At 39.7% G+C, this 23794-nt stretch overlaps 2 protein-coding genes and 1 long non-coding RNA gene across 4 annotated transcripts in view; 2 read left to right on the forward strand and 1 right to left on the reverse strand.

Annotated features, from left to right (window-relative positions):
• The window catches only part of LOC122673630, a 63579-nt gene that overhangs the window by 34935 nt on the left and 4850 nt on the right, over positions 1 to 23794 (reverse strand). The gene's annotated exons all lie outside the window — the stretch shown is intronic.
• Positions 8503 to 11938, forward strand: FABP2 (fatty acid binding protein 2). The gene is made up of 4 exons (XM_043871554.1): positions 8503 to 8608; positions 9933 to 10105; positions 11133 to 11240; positions 11608 to 11938. The coding sequence occupies exons 1-4, from the start codon at positions 8542 to 8544 to the stop codon at positions 11656 to 11658; spliced, it is 399 nt and encodes a 132-aa protein (XP_043727489.1). The 5' UTR covers positions 8503 to 8541; the 3' UTR covers positions 11659 to 11938.
• LOC122673627 (40S ribosomal protein S24-like) lies at positions 14443 to 16821 on the forward strand. Of its 2 annotated transcripts, XM_043871553.1 has the most exons (2): positions 14444 to 14884; positions 16807 to 16821. In XM_043871553.1, exons 1-2 carry the CDS (start codon positions 14490 to 14492, stop codon positions 16808 to 16810), a joined length of 399 nt encoding a protein of 132 aa, XP_043727488.1. In that variant the 5' UTR covers positions 14444 to 14489; the 3' UTR covers positions 16811 to 16821. The 2 variants fall into 2 exon arrangements, with proteins under 2 accessions (XP_043727487.1, XP_043727488.1); XM_043871552.1 differs by lacking the exon at positions 16807 to 16821 and having other exon boundaries at positions 14443 to 14960.

Consider the following 23794-nt stretch of genomic DNA (forward strand, 5'->3'; position numbering starts at 1 on the left):
AGGCTGTATATTGTCACCCTGCTTATTTAACTTCTATGCAGAGTACATCATGAGAAATTCTGGGCTGGAAGAAGCACAAGCTGGAATCAAGATTGCCAGGAGAAATATCAATAACCTCAGATATGCAGATGATACCACCCTTATGGCAGAAAGTGAAGAAGAACTAAAGAGCCTCTTGATGAAAGTGAAAGAAGAGAGTGAAAAAGTTGGCTTAAAGCTCAACATTCAGAAAACTAAGATCACGGCATTTGGTCCCATCACTTCATGGGAAATAGATGGGGAAACGGTGAAAACAGTGGCTGACTTTATTTTGGGGGCTCCAAAATCACTGCAGATGGTGACTGCAGCCATGAAATGAAAATACGCTTACTCCTGGGAAGGAAAGTTTTGACCAACCTAGACAGCATATTAAAAAGCAGAGACATTACTTTGCCAACAAAGGTCCACCTAATCAGGCTACGGTTTTTCCAGTGGTCATGTATGGATGTGAGAGTTGGACTAATAAAGAAAGCTGAATACAGAAGAACTGATGCTTTTGAACTGTGGTGTTGGAGAAGACTCTTGAGAGTCCCTTGGACTGCAAGGAAATCCAACCAGTCCATCCTAAAGGAGATAAATCCTGAGTATTCACTGGAAGGTCTGATGTTGAAGAAAAAACTCCAATACTTTGGCCATCTGATGCAAAGAGCTGACATATTTGAAAATACCCTGATACTGGGAAAGATTGAAGGCAGGATGAGAAGGGGACGACAGGGGATGAGATGGTTAGATGGCATCACTGACTCAATGGACATGAGTTTGTTTAAACTCTGGGAGTTGGTGATGGACAGGGAGGCCTAGCGTGCTGCGTGCGATTCATGGGGTCGCAAAGAGTTGCAAACAACTGAGCAATTGAACTAACTGAACTTATCTGAGCCACAATCAGCTCCCAGTGTTGTTTTTGCTGACTGTATAGAGCTTCTCCATCTTTGGCTGCAAAAAATATAATCAATCTGATTTCGGTGTCTACCATCTGGTGGTGTCCATGGGTAGAGTCTTCTCTTGTGTTGTTGGAAGAGGGTGTTTGCTATGACCAGTGCATTCTCTTGGCAGAACTCTACTAGCCTTTGTCCTGCTTCATTCCATACTCCAAGGCCAAATTTTCCTGCTACTCCAGGTGTTTCTTGACTTCCTACTTTTGCATTCCAGTCCCCTATAATGAAAAGGACATCTTTTTTGGGTATTAGTTCTAGAAGGTCTGGTAGGTCTTCACAGAACTGTTCAACTTCAGCTTTTCAGCATTACTGGTTGGGGCACAGACTTGGATTACTGTGATATTGAATGGTTTGCCTTGGAAACAAACAGAGACCATTCTGTCGTGTTTGAGATTGCATCCAAGTACTGCATTTCGGACTCTTTGGTTGACTATGATGGCTTCTCTGTTTCTTCTAAAGGATTCTTGCACACCGTAGTGGATATAAAGGTCATCTGAGTTAAATTCACCCATTCCAATCTATTTTAGTTCACAAATTCCTAAAATGTCAACGTTCACTCTTGCCATCTCCTGTTTGACCACTTCCAATTTGCCTTGATTCATGGACCTAACATTCCAGGTTCCTATGCAATATTGCTCTTTACAGCATCGGACTTTACTCCCATCACCAGTCAAGTCCACAACTGGGTATTGCTGTTGCTTTAGCTCCATTTCTTCACTCTTTCTGGAGCTATTTCTCTACTGATCTCCAGTAGCATATTGGGCACCTACCGACCTGAGGAGTTCCTCTTTCATTGTCCTATCATTTTGCCTTCTCATACTGTTCATGGGGTTCTCAAGGCAAGAATACTGAAGTGGTTTGTCATTCCCTTCTCCAGTGAACCACGTTTTGTCAGAACTCTCCACCATGACCCGTCCGTCTTGGGTGGCCCTACAGGGCATGGCTCCTAGTTTTATTGAGTTAGACAAGGCAGTGGTCCATGTGATTAGATTGGTTAGTTTTCTGTGATTGTGGTTTTCAGTCTGTCTGCTCTCTGATGGAGAAGAATAAGAAGCTTATGGAAGCTTCCTGATGGGAGAGACTGACTGAGGGGGAAACTGGGTCTTGTTCTGATGGGCGGGACCAAGCTCAGTAAATCTTCAATCCAATTTTCTGTTGATGGGTTGGGCTGTTTTCCCTCCCGGTTATTTACCTGGAGCCAAACTATGGTGGAGGTAATGAAGATAATGGTGATGTCAAATGGGAAAGTAGAAGAGTAGAAGAAACAAACAGGTTAACAGACTATTACAATCAATACAATAAGTGTAAAGTAAAAGAGTTATGATAATACTGATATGAAGAAAAGTTAGCCCATGCAAAGAGGAAGGATGTAGAAAAGCCAGGCCTATTGGAGAGGTGACACCACTAAGCCAATTCCCAAAGGCTGAGTGGATGTTAGGCACGAAAAGCATGGTGTAAGGGGTGGGATTTCCAAGCAGAGGAAAGAAGATATGCAAATAGAGATGTGATGGATGACAGCACCATGAGAAGGAAGAGTAAAAGGGGGTGCAGGAGAGGTAAGGGATTTGGAACTTTATGCTGACAGCAATAGGGTATCACTCAATGTTAACAGGGAAGGACAAGATGCAGTCAAATTTGCATTTTATAAAGATATTCTCTGTACAAATTAGATTCTGGAAGACCAGAGAGGGGAAAATCATTTAGGAGAGTATTGCAGTTATCTGGGTGGAAAATGGTAATTATCTGGGAATAAAAAGGAAGGGAAAACATATTTAAGTGATGTTAAGGAGCTAAAACTGTACTGATCTGTTGATAAAATGGAAAGCCAAGGACAGAGGAGAGGAAAGACTTTAGAATGATTCCAAGGATGATGGCACCGTTCACTGATACAGGATCTGCAAGAGAGAACAAGGCTGAGTGGAATGGTAAAGTCCTTTCCAGCATGTGGGGTTTGAGGTGCCAAATGAACTTGCAAATACAGCAACTTGGTAAGGAATACATACCTGGTAGGAGAGAGATCTGGGCTGTATCTTAAAATTTCAGTCACACAGATGGAAACTGAAGACATGGGAATGGCAAAAACAAAGAGATCCTAAGATGCAACTTCGAAACATAAACTGTTGGTTGAGGTAGAGTTGCCCATGAAAGAGCCTGAAAAGGACACTTAGAGAAGAGGAACATAAAGAGAGAATAAAGTCAAGAGAAGAAAAGGAGAAACTTCAAAAACGGAGGAGGCCATGGTCTAGAATGCTGTAATGACATAAAATAAGGGCCAAGGCAAGTGTATTGGATTTGGCAGCAAAATAATTCATAAGCCAACTTAATGAGTAGTTTCAGTGGAGGGGTGGATATGAAAGCTCCACTGTAGCAGACTGAGGCTCTAATAGAAGGTAAGGATGTGGAGACAGTACAGATCACTTTTCCAAGAAGACTGCCTATAAGGGGGAAGGAACAAGACTGAGCAGGTTATAGAAATGCCAACAGAATCCACAGAGAGTTCTTTTCATTTCTTAAGATGAGAGAAACTGGATTATCATAATGTGAAGGAGAAAAGATACCACCTCAGCCAAATAAATATAAAATGAAGACATACATATAGGAAAATAAATCTTTGCAGGTACCAAACTATTCTAATTTCAAGCCTTGCTTTCTCTTGACTGAAACTCTATGTGTTCATGATTCTTATTTAGCCCAGTGCCTAGGTCATAATGAGAATTCCAATATATGTTGAGTGAATAGGTGGGTGAAGAATTTATAGAAGTAAATAAAGTAGTAACAGGTAATACTGAAAATGAGAACACATAAATTGAGTGAATTATTGCTTGCCATTTTATTCTTTATTTTGGGGTATACAAAAGTCTTGCCAGGCAGGGTATGATTCAGCTGAAACTAGAAACCATGCATGTGAAATAGCACTTGGGACAGCAAAGGAAGTATTTTATTGGCAACATGTATCGACTGGATAGAGGATGTAAAGAAACCAGGAGGCGGCTCCAAACTGGGGAAAATAGAGGAAATAACTGAAGTTCTCGTCAAGCTAAGAACTGATGTGTGAAGAAAATGAAGGAGCCAAGCAGATGAAAATCTGTGAACACAGAGCGGCATGCTAATTTCACAGAGGGAAAATCTCCAGTCGTGACAAATCACAGGCTGCAGCCCTGGATGTAGGATAAAGTGTAGGAAAGCTAAAGGTTACTAGAGATTAGGAGATTAGTGCACCATGAGGCCAGAGCGACAAGCATCTTATCCACATGGACTCTGAGCTCACCCAGGACGATGGCAAGACACAGCAGGACAATGAGATGATGGTGAGCCCGGTGCCATGATTCTCTGTGATAGATGGTAGATAACAGTGATAAATGGGGACAGACGGTAGATGATGATAAGATGGGTTAGATGGTAGATAATGATGATCAAGTCGGTTAGAAGCTGACAGCCAAATGGAAATGGTCTCAAAGGAAAAGATTTCCTTAAAGGAGAAGGAAATGGCAACCCACCCCAGCATTCTTGCCTGGAAAAGTCCATGGACAGAGGAGCCTGACAGGCTGTAGTCCATGGGGTTACATGATTGAGTACACATGCACGAGAGTAGAGGGAGATGGGTTGGTGGCAATAAACTGGTAGAACTAAAAAAGAAAAAAAAATGGCAGACACATAATGGATGTGGGAATGGGGAGCTGAGATAATGCAAACCCATCTTCCTCTGACTGTGGTATAAGGGGCACAGGAAATGACAACTTCTCATTCAAACTTCTGGAGGGAGACTCATTATTTGGGTGAACAGACCCAGATTAAAGAAGATAAGGCAGAGACTTCCCTGGTGGTCCAGGGGTTAAGACTTCATGCTCCCAATGCAGGGGGCCTGGGTTTGATCCCTGGTCAGCGAACTAGACCCCACACGCCACATCTAAAGACCCCGAGTGCCACAACCAATGATCCAGCATGCCACAACCGAGACCCGGCACAGCCAGATACATAAATATCAAAAATAATCATATAAGGCAGAAGACGCAGTCATAAATCCTTCTCGCAACATCATTCAACCAACACATGTGGATCCTATAAAATGGCTGCCTTACTAACAAACACATGAAAAGATGCTCAACATCACTCATTACCAGAGAAATGCAAATCAAAACCACAATGAGGTACCGTCTCACGCCAGTTGGAATGGCTGCTATCCAAAAGTCTACAAACAATAAATGCTGAGAGGGTGTGGAGAAAAGGGAACCCTCTTACGCTGTTGGTGGGAATGCAAACTAGTACAGCCGCTATGGAGAACAGTGTGGAGATTTCTTAAAAAAACTGGAAATAGAACTGCCATATGACCCAGCAATCCCACTCCTGGGCATACACACCAAGGAAACCAGGATTGAAAGAGACACGTGCACCCCAATGTTCATCGCAGAACTGTTTATAATAGCCAGGACATGGAAGCAACCTTGATGCCCATCAGCAGATGAATGGATAAGAAAGCTGTGGTACATATACACAATGGAATATTACTCAGCCATTAAAAAGAATTCATTTGAATCAGTCCTAATGAGATGGATGAAACTGGAGCCCATTATACAGAGTGAAGTAAACCAGAAAGATAAAGACCAATGCAGTATACTAATGCATATATATATGGAATTTAGAAAGATGGTAATGATAATCCTGTATGTGAGATAGCAAAAGAGACACAGATGTAAAGAACAGACTTTTGGACTCTCTGGCAGAAGGCGAAGGTCGGATGATTTGAGCAAATAGCACTGAAACATGTATATTACCATATGTGAAACAGACTGCCAGTCCAGGTTCGATGCATGAGGCAGGGTGCTCAGGGCGGGTGCAGTGGGAGGACCCTGCCATATATTGACATGAATCAGCCATGGGATGGGGAGGGAGGTGGGACGGGGTTCAGGATGGGGACACATGTATACCCATGGCTGATTCGTGTCAATGTATGGCAAAAACCACCACAATATTTAAAGTAATTAGCCTCCAATTAAAATTTAAAAACTGGCTGCCTTGTTATTAATGACAACTAGCAGGCTGCACTCACCATTATTTGGTAGATATCTCCCTGTACGCTGCTGTAACTCTATAGCCTTTTTTGGAATAAAATCAGCCAGCAATCTCATGCACAAAATCCTAAAACATAATTTAAAAGGTCTTAGTAATTCTAAAATTTAGAGGCTTATGGTTAAAACAGAATGAAGTAAACTCTGTAGGCAAACTTCAGAATTCTCCCTCATTTCCCATTCACTGCTAGGAACTGGACAGCAGCCTTAAGACTTTTCTGTTGCTCCTTACATCTGTCCCCCAAATCCTTCTCTTACAGGGCCCTCAGAGAGACCACTACCTTTCTCTGACATGAAAAAGTTAAATAACTTGGCACTGAAAAGCAGGGTTCAGAAATTCTGAAAATGCTGTTTCCCATAAGTGATATATATTTTAAAAAACAGAAGAACTTTCCCTTCGGCTTTACAACAGGGTAAAAGGGTTTCTGTGATCTCTAGAAAGCCATTCCTTGTAAATGAGCTTGAAGCATCATATTGTCCCTCATCATGATATCGCTCTCTGTACTTCATGATGATACAAATGATGGTCAGGCATCAACTGCTTTTGTCTCTTACGAGCTATGCTGAGACTCTTAGAAGGTCACTGCACTTGAAAGAAGTGGACCCACCTGACCCAATCTTTGTGGTTCAGGAAATGTTTCCTGGAGCACCCAGCAACCAAGGTACGACCTGAAGCAACAGAAAGCGGGCACGTTCACAAGACTGAGGAGTGCAAGAAGCTCGATGCATTAAACCTCAGAGTCCACAGTAAGGAATGACAGGAGACCCAAGACATAAGAAGGGGCTTCAGAAACCACGTTAAGGAGTGTGGTTTGTACCTTCTCCTGGAGGAATGGGACAGGGATGAACAGGAGCTTCTGCTGATGTCCACTACTTTCGCACAACTCAGTGGCTGATGTGGACTGTGGAGTCCAGATAGCATCAACCTCTATAGCATCAGTACCGCCCGCCACCCCCCACCCCAAGCACACCTAACCCACCCACTTTCCCAAGCTGCAGAAGCAGGACCCTAAATCTTCTAGTATTATCAAAGAAGAAAATAAAGGACTGAGTCGGCCCTCAGCTGACTGGCCCAACGGCATCATCAGTATGAGAGGTGCATAAGGGAAACTGGTCACTGGTTCTGCACAACCTTTTCCAGATGGGGTCCAGGTAAGCGGTAAGAAACGGGGGATACAGAGTTTGGAAGCTGCAGGGAAACGGGTAATGTTAAAAATTCCATCTAATCATTTTTTAAAATGGCAATGACTCCACGCTATAGAGATAACAGGGATTCCTAACTGATTTTAAATTAGATTACTGCTATTGATAAATGGAAGATGAAAGTTTAACATGGCCATTTGTTAGCAGGTCTGCATGAGTCCAAGTGCTATTTGCCCTCATCTAATCTTACTCTGCTCTTCCTGGGAAGCTCAAGGTAGCCATGAGATAAAGGGCACTGTTAGATGAACAATGGTAAGAAGCCATCCTAGTTTTTCCCTCCCCACTTTCCGGAGTCAGGCAGTTTTATTTCAGTTGCTGTGAGATCACAGAGAGGCAAGTTGTATTTCCAAAGGGAGCTAAAGCATTACGCTGATCTTAATAGGCAAATCCAAGTCCTATCTGGTCCCAGGTTAATCACTAGTATGTGTCAAAAACTACCTAAATAAACACACTTTAGGTGACTTACTAATAGAGAGTAGAAAAACAAGGATTTTCTTAACCAACTATCAAAGTGGTTTGAGTATTGGGAGAGTAAATACAGGAATGGTTTTAGTTAATGGCACAGCTGACATCTGGCTTTTGTTTTTTCTGCACGTGGCAGATGTCTAAAAATTCTTTGATTTATGGAAATTTTCATGACATCCATCCACGTTTCTACCTCTTGAAATTTTTCTCAGTGGCCTACCATCATTTAAGACCAAAACAAAAATATAATGGGTCCCTATTGTTGTGTCATGCACTGTACCAGGCGCCAGGATATTTACCCAAAGTCCTGGAAACCCAAAAACACAATGCAAAAGGACGTATTAGAAAAATAAATAAAATTCCAGTCTCAATATCCTATTAACATCAACTTTTCAGCTGTATTTGATCATGAAGTCTTACATTAGTTACAAGGTAATTGCTATTATAAAAAAGGGATAGGTCATTAATAGACTCATTTTCCAGAACCTATTAAATTATGCTACATCTGACAAAGTGTGCACTTTGAACTTGTAAGCAGAAAAACTATCTTCATATAGTATGCATTCTAACTCTTGAAATAATTGTACCCATAAGTCATAGTTTAAGATAGAATATGTATGCTTATCATGTTTATTGCAGTTGAATTTCAGAAGGGGAGCTAAGAAATTTATAGAAACTAGAAGGTTTGGCACTAATGAAGTCAAGTGACCTCTTGAACTTTAAACTTCCACATCACAATATGAAGCTGGCTCTAAGATAAGAAATAGAATAAATTCTCTCCTAAGGACAGACCTGAATCTCTGATTGCTCAGAGGCTGAATTAATTGGAGACCATGGCGTTTGATGGTACTTGGAAGGTAGACCGAAATGAGAACTATGAAAAGTTCATGGAAAAAATGGGTAAGTGCTTAATACTTTCACGGCTTGTTCTTTTGTTTTTCACAGACATCTTTAACTCCTTCTAAACCTCAAGGCTTAGGCAATGGCACCTGTCGTGCTGGTGAGGATCAAGAATGGGTGCTGGTTCAGAGTAGGGAAAACCACATTCTCACTTCTTACATTAGAAAGAATACACTCTCACCAGTGGAAGAAAAAATTCTTGGGCACTATTCTCTAAAACACAAAAAACATTCAGATATGTTTCATTTATGTTAAGTGGTGACTGAAAATTGATAGTTTTTTGTTTGTTTAGAAAGTAAAATATGGCAGAGCATAATGATAACTTTTATACTTTTTTTTTCTTTTATGTTACTAGTTTATTGTGGTGGTTGTTTCGTTGCTAAGTCATGTCTGACTGTTGTAACCCCATGGAATGTATCTTGCCAGGTTCCTCTGTCCATGGGATTCTCCAGGCAAGAATACTGGAGTGGGTTGCCATTTCCTTCTCCAAACTTTTATACTTTAAAATATTAAATTCTAGGGGATGGAAAAGCAAAGGCCATATAATAGAGCAATGAAAACAAATGAGACTTAATTCTCTTCCTCTGACTTACAGCAGTTTTGGAATAATCTCATGACGGCATGTAGTTTCTCCAGAAGTTTTAATTTAAGATTTTAATATCTACATCAATACTCTGGCAGCCCATACACTGAACACTATGAGCAAAAAGATTTGTCATTCCCTAAAAATAAGAATCTGCATCAATTATATCCTGTAGTTTAGGGATTCCAAGTTCAAATTTATGGAATTTGTAGATTCTTATAGTAATGAATTTGACTGTAATATTTGGGAATTTTCTCACTTCTATGATAGAAATACCACAATAAGCAAAGAGAATTATGAAATTCAAAATTTTAAAGCCATGGAAAGTAAAGGGACATTAAAAAAGAAAGTGTACCAGACATGTGGAATTAAAGTAGTATATCCTTATAAATATATAAATGTACTTTCTTAATCCTTCATTTGATATCCCGGAATTTGACTTACTTAACACTGAAACAAAAATATTTATAATTTTTTAAATAATTAGTCAGTTCTAAGATTCTACAATTCTATGCTTCATTTAATTTTTTTAAGTTTTAGAAAAATAGTTTGATATGATGGAGCTTGAACTTTTTCTACAGAAGCAATCTGAATGCTCCTGTGCAAAGGCAATATGATCAAGTATTTCTCTTCACCCACAAAATATTAACTGGTTAATTAACTAGTTACAACAGAAATTGGAAAAGTAGCACTTTCCATGGCATTCTGACTTTATCTCCTCCAACCTCCTTCCCTTTGCAGGTATTAATGTGGTGAAAAGGAAGCTTGCAGCTCATGATAATTTGAAACTGATAATCACACAAGAAGGAAATAAATTCACAGTCAAAGAATCAAGCACTTTTCGAAGCATCGAAATTATTTTTGAGCTTGGTGTCACTTTTAATTACAGCCTCGCAGATGGAACTGAACTCAGTGTAAGAAATTTTTTATAAGCAAAGCATTCCTGATTTTTCTGCATACTACAAAAATAATCTTAGTTTTCTTCCACTGGATGGCTTAATGAATGTAGGTCTCCTTCATTTACTGAAGCAGTCAATGGAGTTTATCCATATTAAACATCATACAAGTTAGCAGAGTATTTAAAAATAATGTTTTGATTTTCATAGGTATCTATAAAGAACCTGGATTAAACAACAAGATATAGATATTAGATAATATCTAGATAATAAGATATTAGAAAAATATCCTTTGAATGACTGAGTATACACCTATTCATAAAGAAAATTTCAGTGTTTTCAACATATCTGACAGCAATAAAAGCTTCTAGGGCTATGTAACTTAAAGACGATAGACATGTAATTGAAATGATAAAATAAATGAATAAATTAGTGAATGAATGTATGACCAAACAGAAAGGTCCAATGTTACAATGTAGGTCACTGGGAATTCACTTTTTACTATTTAAGATATAAAACGGGGTCACATTTTTCAACTGATTTTTAAAAAAACTTGTTTCCACTTAGAACTTTTTCTGGTTAAATTAAACATGTTTGCAATGACAATTAATCTGTCAAATATTTTATCAATTATGGTTGTGTTTCAACTGTTACTACAATTACATAAATTAAAATAATCAAGCTTGTTAACGTCTCTGTGAAACTAATATGAGCCATGACTAAACTTAGAACACTCTTTTTAATGTGAAAGACTTAGTAGAGAAGTCCCGATAATCTGCCTTACAATTCAGCATTTGGAAACTACGGAGCGAGATGGTTACCGCGTATACTCTAGCACCCCGGTAACCCAGGTGCAAGCTTGGCTTTGTGACTTTAATTACTGCATTTCAGTTTTCTCATCTGTGCAATGGAGATAAACATATTTACTTCATAGGGTTACAGTGAAGTTTGAAGAAGTAGATCTATAGGCCTCAGAGCAGACCCTGACACATGTAAGACCCTTAAAAAATTTTTTTTATTATTATTATTTTGAAATCTTACACAGGGGGCTTGGACCCTGGAGGGAGATAAACTTGTCGGAAAATTTAAACGGTTGGACAACGGAAATGAACTAAATACTGTCCGAGAAATTATAGGTGGCGAAATGGTCCAGGTGAGTTATTTTCCAAAGACAAAAATAATTACACAGCAATGATTTTTATCTGGGGGGTTGCTGAGTCAAATCATCAATAAACAGACTATTACTTTTCTCATAAATCTTACTGAGCTTTAAAGTATAGGTATTTTCTGATGCCTATTTGAAGAGAACTTACATACATCAACACATTGAGCCTATTTTAACTGAAAATGTGACTACAAACCAACACATTTTTAAATGAATGTCTCCTTTTTCTGTATAAAATGTGGCTATCAAGTACAAGAAAAAAAATACATTTTGAAGCTAAATACTACTAATATTTTTCTTAATTGAGCCTTTAATCTTAACGGCAAATTCTTCTATGTTTGTGAACACCTTTCAGACTTACACATATGAAGGTGTGGAAGCCAAGAGGATTTTCAAAAAGGAATGAGCACTGTTCCTGGAGCACTGCCCAGAACACAGATTAGATGGAAAATCTATATTGAACCAGAAATGCTTTCCTCTCCTCATCTGGTATAAAGTTGCTGATTGATTAGATCGTTTATAAGCATTGGTCAATGGCTTATATTTCCAGTCTCACCAAAGAAAAACACGTAAAAGCTAATTAGGATTTAACTTGTTTTCCACTTTCTAAGATGTACATTTACTGGTGTTCTAAAAGAATGTGACATTTTTAAAAACATATGAATAAATATTGTTCCACATTGCTTCAAAAGTAGTCTCTCTTTTAAAAAGAAAAAAGGCTATGTGACATATATAGACTACTTTGGGTTTTTCCCCACATTTGGTAAATTAAAGACATATATTGCATGGGGGTCTTTATAATCTTGTACTGGTTGTAAGTATTTCCCTTAGTAACATTTATTATAAAAATAATACGTACTTAACCAGAAACTTTAGAACTAAGAAAAACAAATGCAAAATAAATATTTAAGCCAGAGATAATCACGATTCTGATTTTAATAGAGATCCTCCATCTTCTTCTCTGGCCGTGGATTTGTTTATTTCTCCATACATACATACCACTCTGAATAAAACGACAGGAAATAAATGACGTGCTAAGGTAAAGAAGTGCATTTTATTTTTCTACATTGCAGTGATTCCCAGACCTGTGTAAGTCTCAGGATCATCTGAGAAACTTAACTGTTTGCATGCTTAATCTCTACCATTATCCTATTAGATCAGAATCAGAAAATAGAACCAGGGATTTTAGAGAACTTCCAAGTGATTCTGACGCAGCAGGTACACTAACCAGTCTGAGAACAAGTGGACTATCAGGCACCAAAAGTGTCATATTCAAGTGTCATCCCTCCTCTTTTATTCATAAACACATACAGTGACAGTTCTTCTGGGCCCCCCAAAGTTTTCTTTTACTCATATACTCACATAATATACTATTTTATGTATTTCAACCAATTGCATTTTAGGTTGGTGTGTATACAGGGCGCAGAGGTGGTAAATTTTTTTAGCATTTGGCTCAATGGACTTTTGTTTTGACCATTTTTCACACTGATGAAGGTAATAGCTAACATGTATATAGTTCTTACCAAGTTCCAGGTACTGTTCTAAGTTGTATATAAACGTGGCAGATACATTACAATGTAGAAAGAAAAATGTTTGTGTACATGTTGAAGATGAACAGATTAAATATAATCTTTCACAAAAACAAGAACTTAAATCCACTGTTCATTTTATAACTTTATTAAAATCTTCACATTGAAAACAGTAATTACTTAGATTTTTCACACACTTTCTAGAAATAAAGGTTCAAAGTGCTTCCACCTCTCGGATCTTGTCTACATATGTGAAGGAGGAAAAGGGCAGGTATTAATCTCATCTGACAGTGGAAAATCTGTGCTATGGAGAAGTTTATTCATTTGTCTAATGTTGCAGAGAGTCCATAAGTAACACAGGAATTAAATGTAGGTCTTGACTCAGTACATTATCATCTATGCTATTACTCAGCCTATTACAAAGAAATATATCTTAAAGAAAAAAAAAACCCTTAATTCCTTCGTGGCACCCAAGAATAGCACTCCAAAGGAGTCAGGTCAGACTGTAAAATAATGGCAATTAAGTGGTTAGGCACCTATCTATTTCTAGCCTTATTGCAGGCTCACTTTTTTTTTTTAATAATTTATATCCTTTCTTAGCACTAAATCTCCACTATTTATTAGTACTGGAGAGGAGCGTGTCGTTTGCTAAGTGACTGCCATTGTCATAACCTCTCTCTGGGAAACTGACCTTGATATCATGCCAACTGAAAGGACCGAGAGCGGGTGTCTGACCCAACAGCGGCCTCTCTAACCCAGTCTGGCCAGTTGACGAACTCTGTGCAGAACGAACAACAAAGTGAACCTAGAATGAATTTCAGAAATACACAATGACTGGTAGAAGGAAAAAGGTTTCAAGAGGACAAAGAGGGCAGACGCTAAGTAAAACCCATGAGTACGAGAAGCTATGAGCAAGCAAGAGCCGCAGGGTAAACTGCAGAATACGGGAGCAGTTATTACAGGAGCAGCTGGGTGGTAAAAGCTGAAAATTTACACATGGAATATGGCACTCAGGGTTCCCTTCAAACCGCTTCCTCCTCAATCGATTGGGGAGGTAGTGGGGAGTAGTATAGAAGAAATGAGGTTGGTCACAGCTGACAATTGTTGCAGCTGTTTAAAACAATCTCCTATTACCTACCTGGCATGCTGACATCTGACAGGTCCACTGGGTACCTAGCAGGAACAGGGCAATTCATTAAACTTATCTCCCTACTTCTGAATGTATTTGACACTTTCCATAACAAAAGGTTAAAATGTTTAACACATACATATATAAATCCAGAAGCCGATCACTTCCCATCACTTCCATTGCTATCACCCTGGTCACCACTAATCTTTCCCCTGATTACTATAATAATCCCTAAAAAGCCTTTTTCAACACAGCAGTCAGAATGATCCTTTAAAAATCAAAATCAGATGAGGTCACTCCTCTGCACAAAATACTGCAATGTCTCCCATTTCTTTTACAGAAAAAGCCAATGTCCTAAAATGACCTATAAACCCTCGGTGATCAGATCCCCTTATTACCTATCTGCCATGTGTTCCTTTTCATGGACTATCTGGGGGAAGAATGTTTCAAGTGGAGGAAATACTCTAGAACAAAGGCCTTAAGGCAGGAGCAGGCCTGTAAATCTGAAGAACACAGATTACCTTGTAAGAGTCCCCAAGGTCGTTTTCCTCCCCGGCTGCCTGAAGATCAGCCGCCATCATGAACCACACAGTAACTGTCCGGACTAGGACGTTCATGACCAACCGACTGCTTCAGCGGAAACAAACGGTCATTGATGTTCTTCACCCTCGAAAGGCAACAGTACCTAAAACAGAAATCCAGGAAAAACTGGCCAAAATGTACAAGACCACACCAGATGTCATCTTTGTATTTGGATTCAGAACCCATTTTGGTGGCAGCAAGACAGCTGGCTTCGGCATGATTTACGATTCCTTGGATTACACGAAGAAGAATGAGCCCAAACACAGGCTTGCAAGACATGGCCTGTATGAGAAGAAAAAGACCTCAAGAAAACAGCGAAAGGAACGCAAGAACAGAATGAAGAAAGTCAGGGGGACTGCAAAGGCCAATGGTGGTGCTGGCAAAAAGAAGGAGTAAAGATTCTGCAGTGACTGTATCTGTGACGCTTGTGCAGATTTTTCATGAAAGAATAAACTAAGACCTTTTACAAAAAAAAAAAAGTCCCCAAGGTCATCTAGAGATTATAAAAAATGAGACCAATGTTCAGGAAATAGAGGCTGACTCAGCCTTCCTAGAACTCAGGAATGATGTGGCAGAAAGGGAATGGGTTTTAGAATCACATATACTTACCCAAACTCTTATCTTTCCCATTACTGACTAATTTTTACTGACTGAGCCTTAATTTTTCTCACTTGAAAAACAGGGAAAGTAGCAATGATTTTCTGATGTGGAATCAACTGCGGTATTATACAGAAAACATCTAGCAGAGTACTCAGCACATAACTGGTACACAATAAATGTTTACCAAATAATATGCCCCTGTGCCCTTCTCTTGCAGCGAAAACAGAGCAAAGTCTGGCTGGGGGAGACAAGAGAATTCTTTTCTTAACATGGCCATCACGAGACTTGTGTTGTAGATGGCCCCTGGCTGGCAGATGAGAGCTCTCAGTTCTGGTTCAAGCTGCAACTACTAGATGGGGACTTGGGGCCAGTCGTTTCATCTCGTCGGAATTTAGTTCAATCATCTTTACAATGAGCTAACTAGACCTCCAGTGCTAAGACACAGTCCTGAGATGCTGTTTCTGAAAAACAGTCAGGGACTCTACCCTAAATAGCCCCCCTGGCATGCATCACAGGGACGTGTTGCAAGGACAGAGGGTGAGGTGGTGAGAGGAAGACATCTTCCAAATTCTTAGGCCTGGCTGGCTTCATGGCTATGTGACCTGTGCAGGCCCAGGAAGGCTGGGTGCTTCACTGAATGCTCTGCTGCGAGAGTCTCAAGATCCTCAATGAAGTTTGAACAACGAGATCTGCATTTTCATTTTATAGTGAGACCTGCAAATTATGTGGTCAGTCCTGTCGCTAGGAGTGGAGTATGAATAAGTGAGATATTTTTCTGTCATTAATTAGAGACTGGCAGCAAGACACCCCTGGTGGGTGAGATAGTTGTCTGGGGCAGAACAGAAGTGGGAGGGGGTTTTGAGGGGATCAACAGGGAAGGGTGATGATGGATGAACTCTTCCAAGTACAGCTGACCCCTGAACAACAGCAGGGGTCAGAGGCGCCACCCACCTCCTAGTTGAAAATCCAAGTATTACTTTACAGTCGGCCCTGCATATGTACTGCTCCACGAACTCAACCAACCGATCATACATAGTATGTATTTATTGAAAAAGAATTCCATGTGTAAGTAAATCCACGTAGGTCAAACCTGTGTTGTTCAAGGGTAAACTGTACTCTGAACTGTTTCTTTACCTTCTGCTCCTTGCTTCCTCTAAACTACAGCACAAGACTGCCCTCTGGTGGCCAATGACATGAATTCTTTCAAAGATTTCCAATATAAGGTCTTCACATTTCAGCACCTACAGGGTGTTCCAGAAAAATCTGACATACTATACTGTGTAGTTTGTAATAATTATTAAGTGCTTTCCTCAGTTTCAACTTCCAAAATAATCACAAGTAATATGAAGACCCCTTTTCTGTCTTCCTGAACAATTCCCTAAGGCTGCTTTCATCTGCTCAACTAGAAATGATTTTTAAAATTTTTAAAAAGTACCAGTAGCAAGTATTCAATGATGAACAGCACCGGTCATTAACAATGCCATCAAACTGATTCAAATTCTCAGGTTACTTCTGGGTCTGAATCAGAATACCCAGAATATCATCATCTTCAATACTGGATGGTCACTTAGGGGTAGGGTTATGCTTTCATTCAGTCTGTGCTAATACACAGGGTGATATTCAGACCCAATGACCCACGTTCAGGCTACTGGCTGGAACAGGCATTACTGAACAATTAACTGGAAAAAAAGAGTAAGCAACGCAGTGATAGAAGATGAAGAAAGTGAGGAGCCTTGGAACAAATCAATAGTCACAGTGTTCCAGGGGGCGTCTCTCACCCATAAGCATCCCCACTGAGAATCCCACCAGATGAAAGGGTTCCCGAAGTCCTCCCTTCCAGATTACCAGGAAGAAAAGAGGGAACTCAAATATTATCCAGGGATTAGTGCTTAGGACCCCGTGCAGGGGGAGGAGAGGCAGACGTCTAAAGGGGGGTGAGGGAGTTCTCCCAGGGTCTCCGCCCAGCATTAGGGCCACACCCCTCAGACGACAGGAGGGGGAACTGGTTCTTTTCAAACAATTCAGATATACTCACTGCACTGACTGGAGAAGATATCTGAGCGCCAAACAATACTCTCTTTTCACTCAGAGACAAGAGTCCTTTAGGGAGAGAAGTCTTTACTTAATGCCATTTCTTGTTTTGTTTTGGGTAATTTTTTTAAACAAGACCTCAAGATAACAAGGACATCAAAGGATATAAATGTGGCACTGAACTTCTTCTCTTTAACACATCCTGGGGACAGAAAAATCTGAGTGAGGATGGGTCTCGTTCCACACTTCCAGTCGCCATTGAGTGTTCATTCTGCGCTCCCTCAGCATGACATGCTCACTAATATACCGTTTTTCTGTATTCAGTTTGCTTGTCTGTCTCCTTTAGTCTGTGACCTCCATGGGGGTGAAGATAGAGTCTTATATCTACACCCCTACCCCCACTATATCCCTTTAACACTCAGTAAACATTAGGAACTGCAAAGGAGTGACTAAATGGAACATGCCGAACAGTCTCAGCCTTAGCAAGCCAGCCTTTCCCACCCAGTATCCCGAGTCCTTACACACAGACTCTCTATTGAAGGAAACAGCCTGAGCTGTTTCTGTACACAGATAACCTTATTCTGAACTAGATCAACCCTACCTAGGTCGTACGAGGTTAGGCCACTTGCTCCAAGAGCAGTCAATCTATGCACCTGAGAACAGTCTATGAGAACTTTGTCTAAGACCAGTAATTCTAACTAGTTAAACTGACTTAAATACACGCAACATCTGACTTACACACGAAAGTCACCAGCTAGTAACAATGGATGGTGGAGGGGAACGAAGTTTGCCACCCCCAAAATATATCTCTTTGGCATAATGATTAATTTAGGTCGATAATTTTTAAGAAACAGAAGATGTAGAAAGTCTTTCTTTCTACTTTCCTCTTGGCTGCCTAAAATATTTAAATAAAGGGCTTATTCCCAAAATAGAGGTATCACCAGGAATATCTGCAAAGAATATGGGCTAGGTATGAAGGGGGAAATTCCGTGGGGCCTAGAGATCAGGGGCCACTCAATGTCTCATTTTCTCTGCGTGGCCAGCAAACATTTGTTTATCAAACATTTGCTTTTTCATCTTGAGAACTGCCTTACTCCCCCTTTTAAGTTCCAACATCCTCTTTTATCTCTTGCTGAAGATGGTATTTAAGCTGAAGGTTCTGGCCATTTTTGGCAAGTTACTCCATTTTCCTAGGTATGAAAAAGTGAAAGTGTCAATCACTCAGTTATGTCCGACTCTTTGCGACCCCATGGACTGTAGCCCACTAAGCTCCTCAGTCCATGGAATTCTCCAGGCAAGAATACTGGACTGGGTAGCCATTCCCTTCTCCAGGGATCTTTCAGACCCAGGGATCGAACCTGGGCCTCCTGCATCGCAGGCAGATTCTTTACCATCTGAGCCACCAGGGAAGCCCTCTTCTATGTACGCAAGTTATTTAATTTGCTTGACTTTCTCTTACTAACCTATCCCATGTCAATTTAATTCTCAGTCCAGCCAGAACCAAAATGGGTAGAGGAAAATTTCCTCCTCTCAGACAATGCGCTGAAGTAGAAAGGCATAGAGGAAAGACAGAAAGCAGAGGACATGAGGTAAAAGGAATCACAGTGAGTTCTAGCAAAAAACATAGAAGAAAAGAAGGTGAAGTAACAGGTTCTTAGAGATGGAAATAATGAATTCTTGCTTATGGTGAGTAAAACTACAACTTGTTTACTATAGCCTCCTCAGATCGTGGTTGGCCAAGAGAACATATTTCTTAAATATGAATTAAGCACCTACCATGTGGCACATATGAGTTTTAGATATAAACAAGACAGATCTATTTGGTTCCCAAGGAGGTGTGAATCCAGCTCAGAAATGTACCATCTACAGGTTGAAGACTGACATTAAACAAATAAAAATGACAGTGATAAGCAATACAAAGAAGTAGTGTAGGCTCTCACAGAAACATGTAATACCTTGAATTATATTTTCCACTGGTTTATTTTTGCTAAGTTCTCTGTTTATACGTCCTTTCCTGCACTCTAACGAGGCCTGATTTACAGCTGACATTCTTTTCATCCTTATTTTCAACTGTAACTGTACATGTAAAGGCTACTTCCCCAAGGTCTACAAAATTTTCAAAATACAAATTGGCTCTAAACTCAAAGAGAAAATTGCAAATTTAAGTAAGTGAATGTTTTATCAGTAAAACATAGCACTCACTCAAATGTACTTCAATGCAACTATCACTACTAGGTAACACAGGGTTTACAATGTGCCAGACATTTTTCAAAACGCTTCACAAAAATCAACTCATGCTGTGTCATACTGAGTAAAGTCAGACAGAGAAGGAGAAATATCCTATGCCATCGTTTATATGTGGAATCGAAAGAGAAATGATACAAATGAACTCACTTACAAAAGAGAAAGAGACTCACAGACTTAAGAGAATGAACCCATGGTTGCCGGGCGACAGGGAAGGGGAAGGATGGAGGGAAGGGATCGTTAGGGGCTTTGGCTGGGACTGACATGTCCACGCTGCTATATTATGGGTAACCAACAAGGTCCTGCTATAGACGCGGGGAACTCTGCTCACTGTTACGCGGCAGCCTGGACGGGAGGGCGGTGTGGGCGAAATGGACACGTGTGTGTGTATGGCGGAGTCCCTTCACTCTTCACCTGAAACCGTCCCAGTGTGGTTTGGTAACCGGCTGTATACCCCAATACAAAACAGAAAGTTTTTTTTAAAAATCGACTCATGTTAATCCTCACAACAACTCCTCTATACTATAAGAACTAGTAAAATTATTTTCATTTTACACATTAGGTAGATGAGGCAAAGAAAAATTATATCTTAGCCAAAGGTCAGAAACTAGTAAGTGGCTGAACCAGAATTTGAACCCGAGCACTCTGGTTCGAGAGTCAATACATTCTAGAGTCTAGACTCAGTTTTATTTAATATGGTTTATCGGTAAGTTCTCTTTCAAAACACTATTCAACAAATACTTATTGAATGTTTATTAGATGCAAGTGTTGATCTAGGTGTTAGAACAGTGAACAAAACAGACAAAAGAATCCCTGTTCCCATGGAGGAAGATACAAATAACATATAAGAGAAAAAGGTAAAATATAAAGTACATTAGATGGTGTAAATGCTAAGGAGGAAACAAGGCCAGAAAGAAGGATGAGGGGTCAGTATGATTTTAAAAAGGTGTGGGGATATGGATACAATTTTAAATAGGCTGACCAGGAAAGTAACCTGAGTAGGTGACATTTGAACAATGACCCGAATGAAGTGAGGACATGAGTTGTTTCAGTTAAGCTTTATAAGATAACAGGCAGAGTAAGAGCCCTGGGCTTGGATCCCTGGACCCTTTAGACTCATTACAGTCTAAAACAGCCCCGGAGTTACATTTAGAGTCTCTGGGGTGTGCACAGAACCAGTGCATTCTATGAGGGCTTGATGCTGCCAGTTTAGGAAATGCAGAATAATGCAACTGAATGAGTGTCATGAAACGAGCAACAGCTTCTTCATTCATTCTGATCAAGAATCCATGGAGGGTTATTTCATGAGGTAGCAATGCTGAACACTTTGTGAACTTCATTCTTCCCAGTTTCTGAAGTCAATACTCTTTATTTTAATCTGCCTGGGTTAACAACTGATGTAGTATACCCTGCAGCTCTTGTGTGGAGTACTGTACACATTTCTATTATGTCTCATCGGTTTATAGTGTCCTTCAAGTCCTCTATTTTCTTTTTTTTTAATTGAGGCATAGGTGATGTACTATATAAGCTTCAGATGTACAACACAGTGACTCACACTTTTAAAGGTTATACTCCATTTATAAAATGTTGTCTGTATTCCCTGTGTTGTGCAATGTATCCTTGCAGCTTACTTATTTTATATATAGCAGATTGTATCTCTTATTCTCCTACCCCTAACTCGCCCCTCCCCACTTTCCTCTCCCGGTTGGTAACCACTAATGTGTTCTCCACATCTGAGAGCCTGTTTCTTTGTTATATTCTTTGTGTTGTTTTTTCTTTCAGATTTCACATGTAAGTAACATCATACGGTATTTGATTTTATCGCCAAGGCCTCTGTTTTCTTACTGATCTTCTCTCTAGATCAGTTTTGCTCATTACTGAAAGAAGAGTACTGAAATTTTCAAGTTATGTTAGATCTATCTCTTCAGTTATGCTCAAGTCTTCTCACACATTTTGACTTAATTTGCTTAGTTTCTGGAAATCTTTGACTATTTCTAAGAGTTCTGACAAACTTGCTTCAAATAGTTTCTGCTTATTTTTCATTGTTTCTGTGAAGGGACAGGGGCATGGAGCTGCCTACTCCACCATTTTGAACACAGCTCTCCCAAAGTGATGTTTTTTCAGACCTCTCACCAGACAGGAGAACAATAAATCTGTTTTCTAACAGAACATGTTTATAGATATGAACATAAAAGACGAGTTTCCCTAGTAGAGGCCTGACGCCTCGTTCCTTACATCTATCCCCTCCATTTCATGTTGGCTCCTCCGTCTTCCCTGAGTAGACATGGAGCTCCATGAAACAGTTTGCAAAACACTGTTATAAACCATTATCATCGCCTGACACTTATGTGCCAAGTGCTTGCGATCAGATGTTAGAAATAGTTAAGTAATCATTCTGACCTAGACGATTTCTTGTTTTGTTTCCTAACTTATTTCAAAAAATGTTCTGCCCAACTCCCCAACTTTGCGGAAAAGCCGCAATAAATAAAATGATCTGTCATTCCCTCTCCCAGAGTTAACTGCTGTTAACATGTTGACATTTCTCACACTTATAAAATAAGTGTAATTCAGGTTAATATATAGCAGTTATCATCTTGACCTCTATGTGTTTAACACTGTTATTCTAGTTCACACCTATGTCAATACTGTCACATCTACTCTTGGAAGATTATATAACTTTTATGAGAGAAGACATGTCATGTATTGACTAACCTTTCAACCTGCACCTTCCTAACCGTCCCTTCAGTATCTTTCAATAAAACAAAAACAGGTTGATTGCTCTATAGGCTAGCATAATGAGACTTCAAGTCTGTGGGTTTCAACATCTTTGTCATCTATGCCTACCAATGAAGCTTGGCCATATTGAAGTTGCTTTTAAACTTCAAAATGCAGCAAAATGCCATCTTTATTTTGAAATCAAATCTTTTATGAAATCCCAAAATATAAATAAACACAAAAAATAAAATAAAACTGAGTGTTGAAGTCTGTGTATGTGCGAGTAGGTTGAGGGAAGTGGGTAAGCAGCTTATTCAGTCAGTCCTGCTTAGCCTTCCTAACACCCCAACATGATGCAGAACCCCAAGGCTCTGGGACAAGAATGTCTGAATATCCCATACCTCTGAGATGTCCTCAAATCAGTACTTTTAATGAACTGGATGACTATTGCATCTGTATCTCCTCTGGCTTCTCAGACAGTACCTGACACAAAGTAGGCATTTACAAAGTATTCACTGAAACAAAAGACATGAACTTCAAAATGAGGGAATGGGTTAGTACGGATCCATTACTGGTACTTGAGAAAAACCTAAGAAAGTACCCCCACTGAGGGCAGTAAACCAGGAGTGGTAGCTCTCAGTGGTATCATTATACTATTATGTTACAAAAGAGAGAATTCAATTACATTTTTTGACCAAGATTCTATCAGTGGTTGCAGAAGACAAAATATAAACATTTAATTTCTTCCACATTCAAGGTACTGTCTGAAGGACTACGGAGGCTGCAAAGATGGTAAAAGTACAGCCTCCCTCCTAAAGAATACTTAATACTCTGGTGGGGGAGATAATTTACATAAAATTGTGCTACAAAGCTAGCCAAGGCACCAAACAATATGTAAAGAAAATTTTCATGTTTTTTGAGCTGAGGTAGAGAAATTTTGAGAAATGATCAACAGATAGCCTCATCAACAGGTGGCTGTTACAGAATGTAGAGGGTAACTGACGCAGAAGAAAGTCAAAACACCATGGGACAATTACTTCACTGAAGAAAGCATGGCGTATAAAGCAGTTGGAGATGAGTTAAATGTTAACTTTTTGTCACTGGTGTGTTAAAAATACTGAGAATGGAGAGACGACATGAACTGTAATGAGAAAAGCTTTTTAAAGTTGATATCTGAAGTGAAAAAGGAGGTGGAGGATTAGGGTAGGTGGGGAAACATTTCAGTTTAATGAAAGCAACATGCATCAAAGGCCAAAGGCCAAGAGGAAAAAGGTCTCCATGAGGAATAAGATGAAAGCAATCTGGCCGAAGCAAAGGGTGTTTGCTGGATACCAGGCTTGCTGAGTGGGGTGGAGCCACATTAATAGTGGGAGCAGCTAAAAGGCCAAGATGAAGATAAAGAAGTTGCAACAAACAGCAATTAGTTTTGATGACTGTACAACTCTCAAAGAAAACAATGACAGCTTTGTAAAGTAGTAATGATGGAAAAGAAATAAAAGAAATGAAAGTCTTAAAGATGCTGAGGTGGGCATGAAGTCATCTCATTGCCTGAGATGTGGGCAATGAAACAGATTACCCAGAGAATTCGACAGCTTGGATAGAATCAGGGGTGACAGGCAGAGACAAACCCTCTGAATGGATAGTAAAGTTGCACCAGTGTCAATTAAGAAATCCAGTTTCTGATTCTCTACTGTAAGTTTAATTGTTAGATC

Source organism: Cervus elaphus, chromosome 17 (assembly GCF_910594005.1).
Source record: "Cervus elaphus chromosome 17, mCerEla1.1, whole genome shotgun sequence".
Classification (NCBI taxonomy): Eukaryota; Metazoa; Chordata; class Mammalia; order Artiodactyla; family Cervidae; genus Cervus; species Cervus elaphus.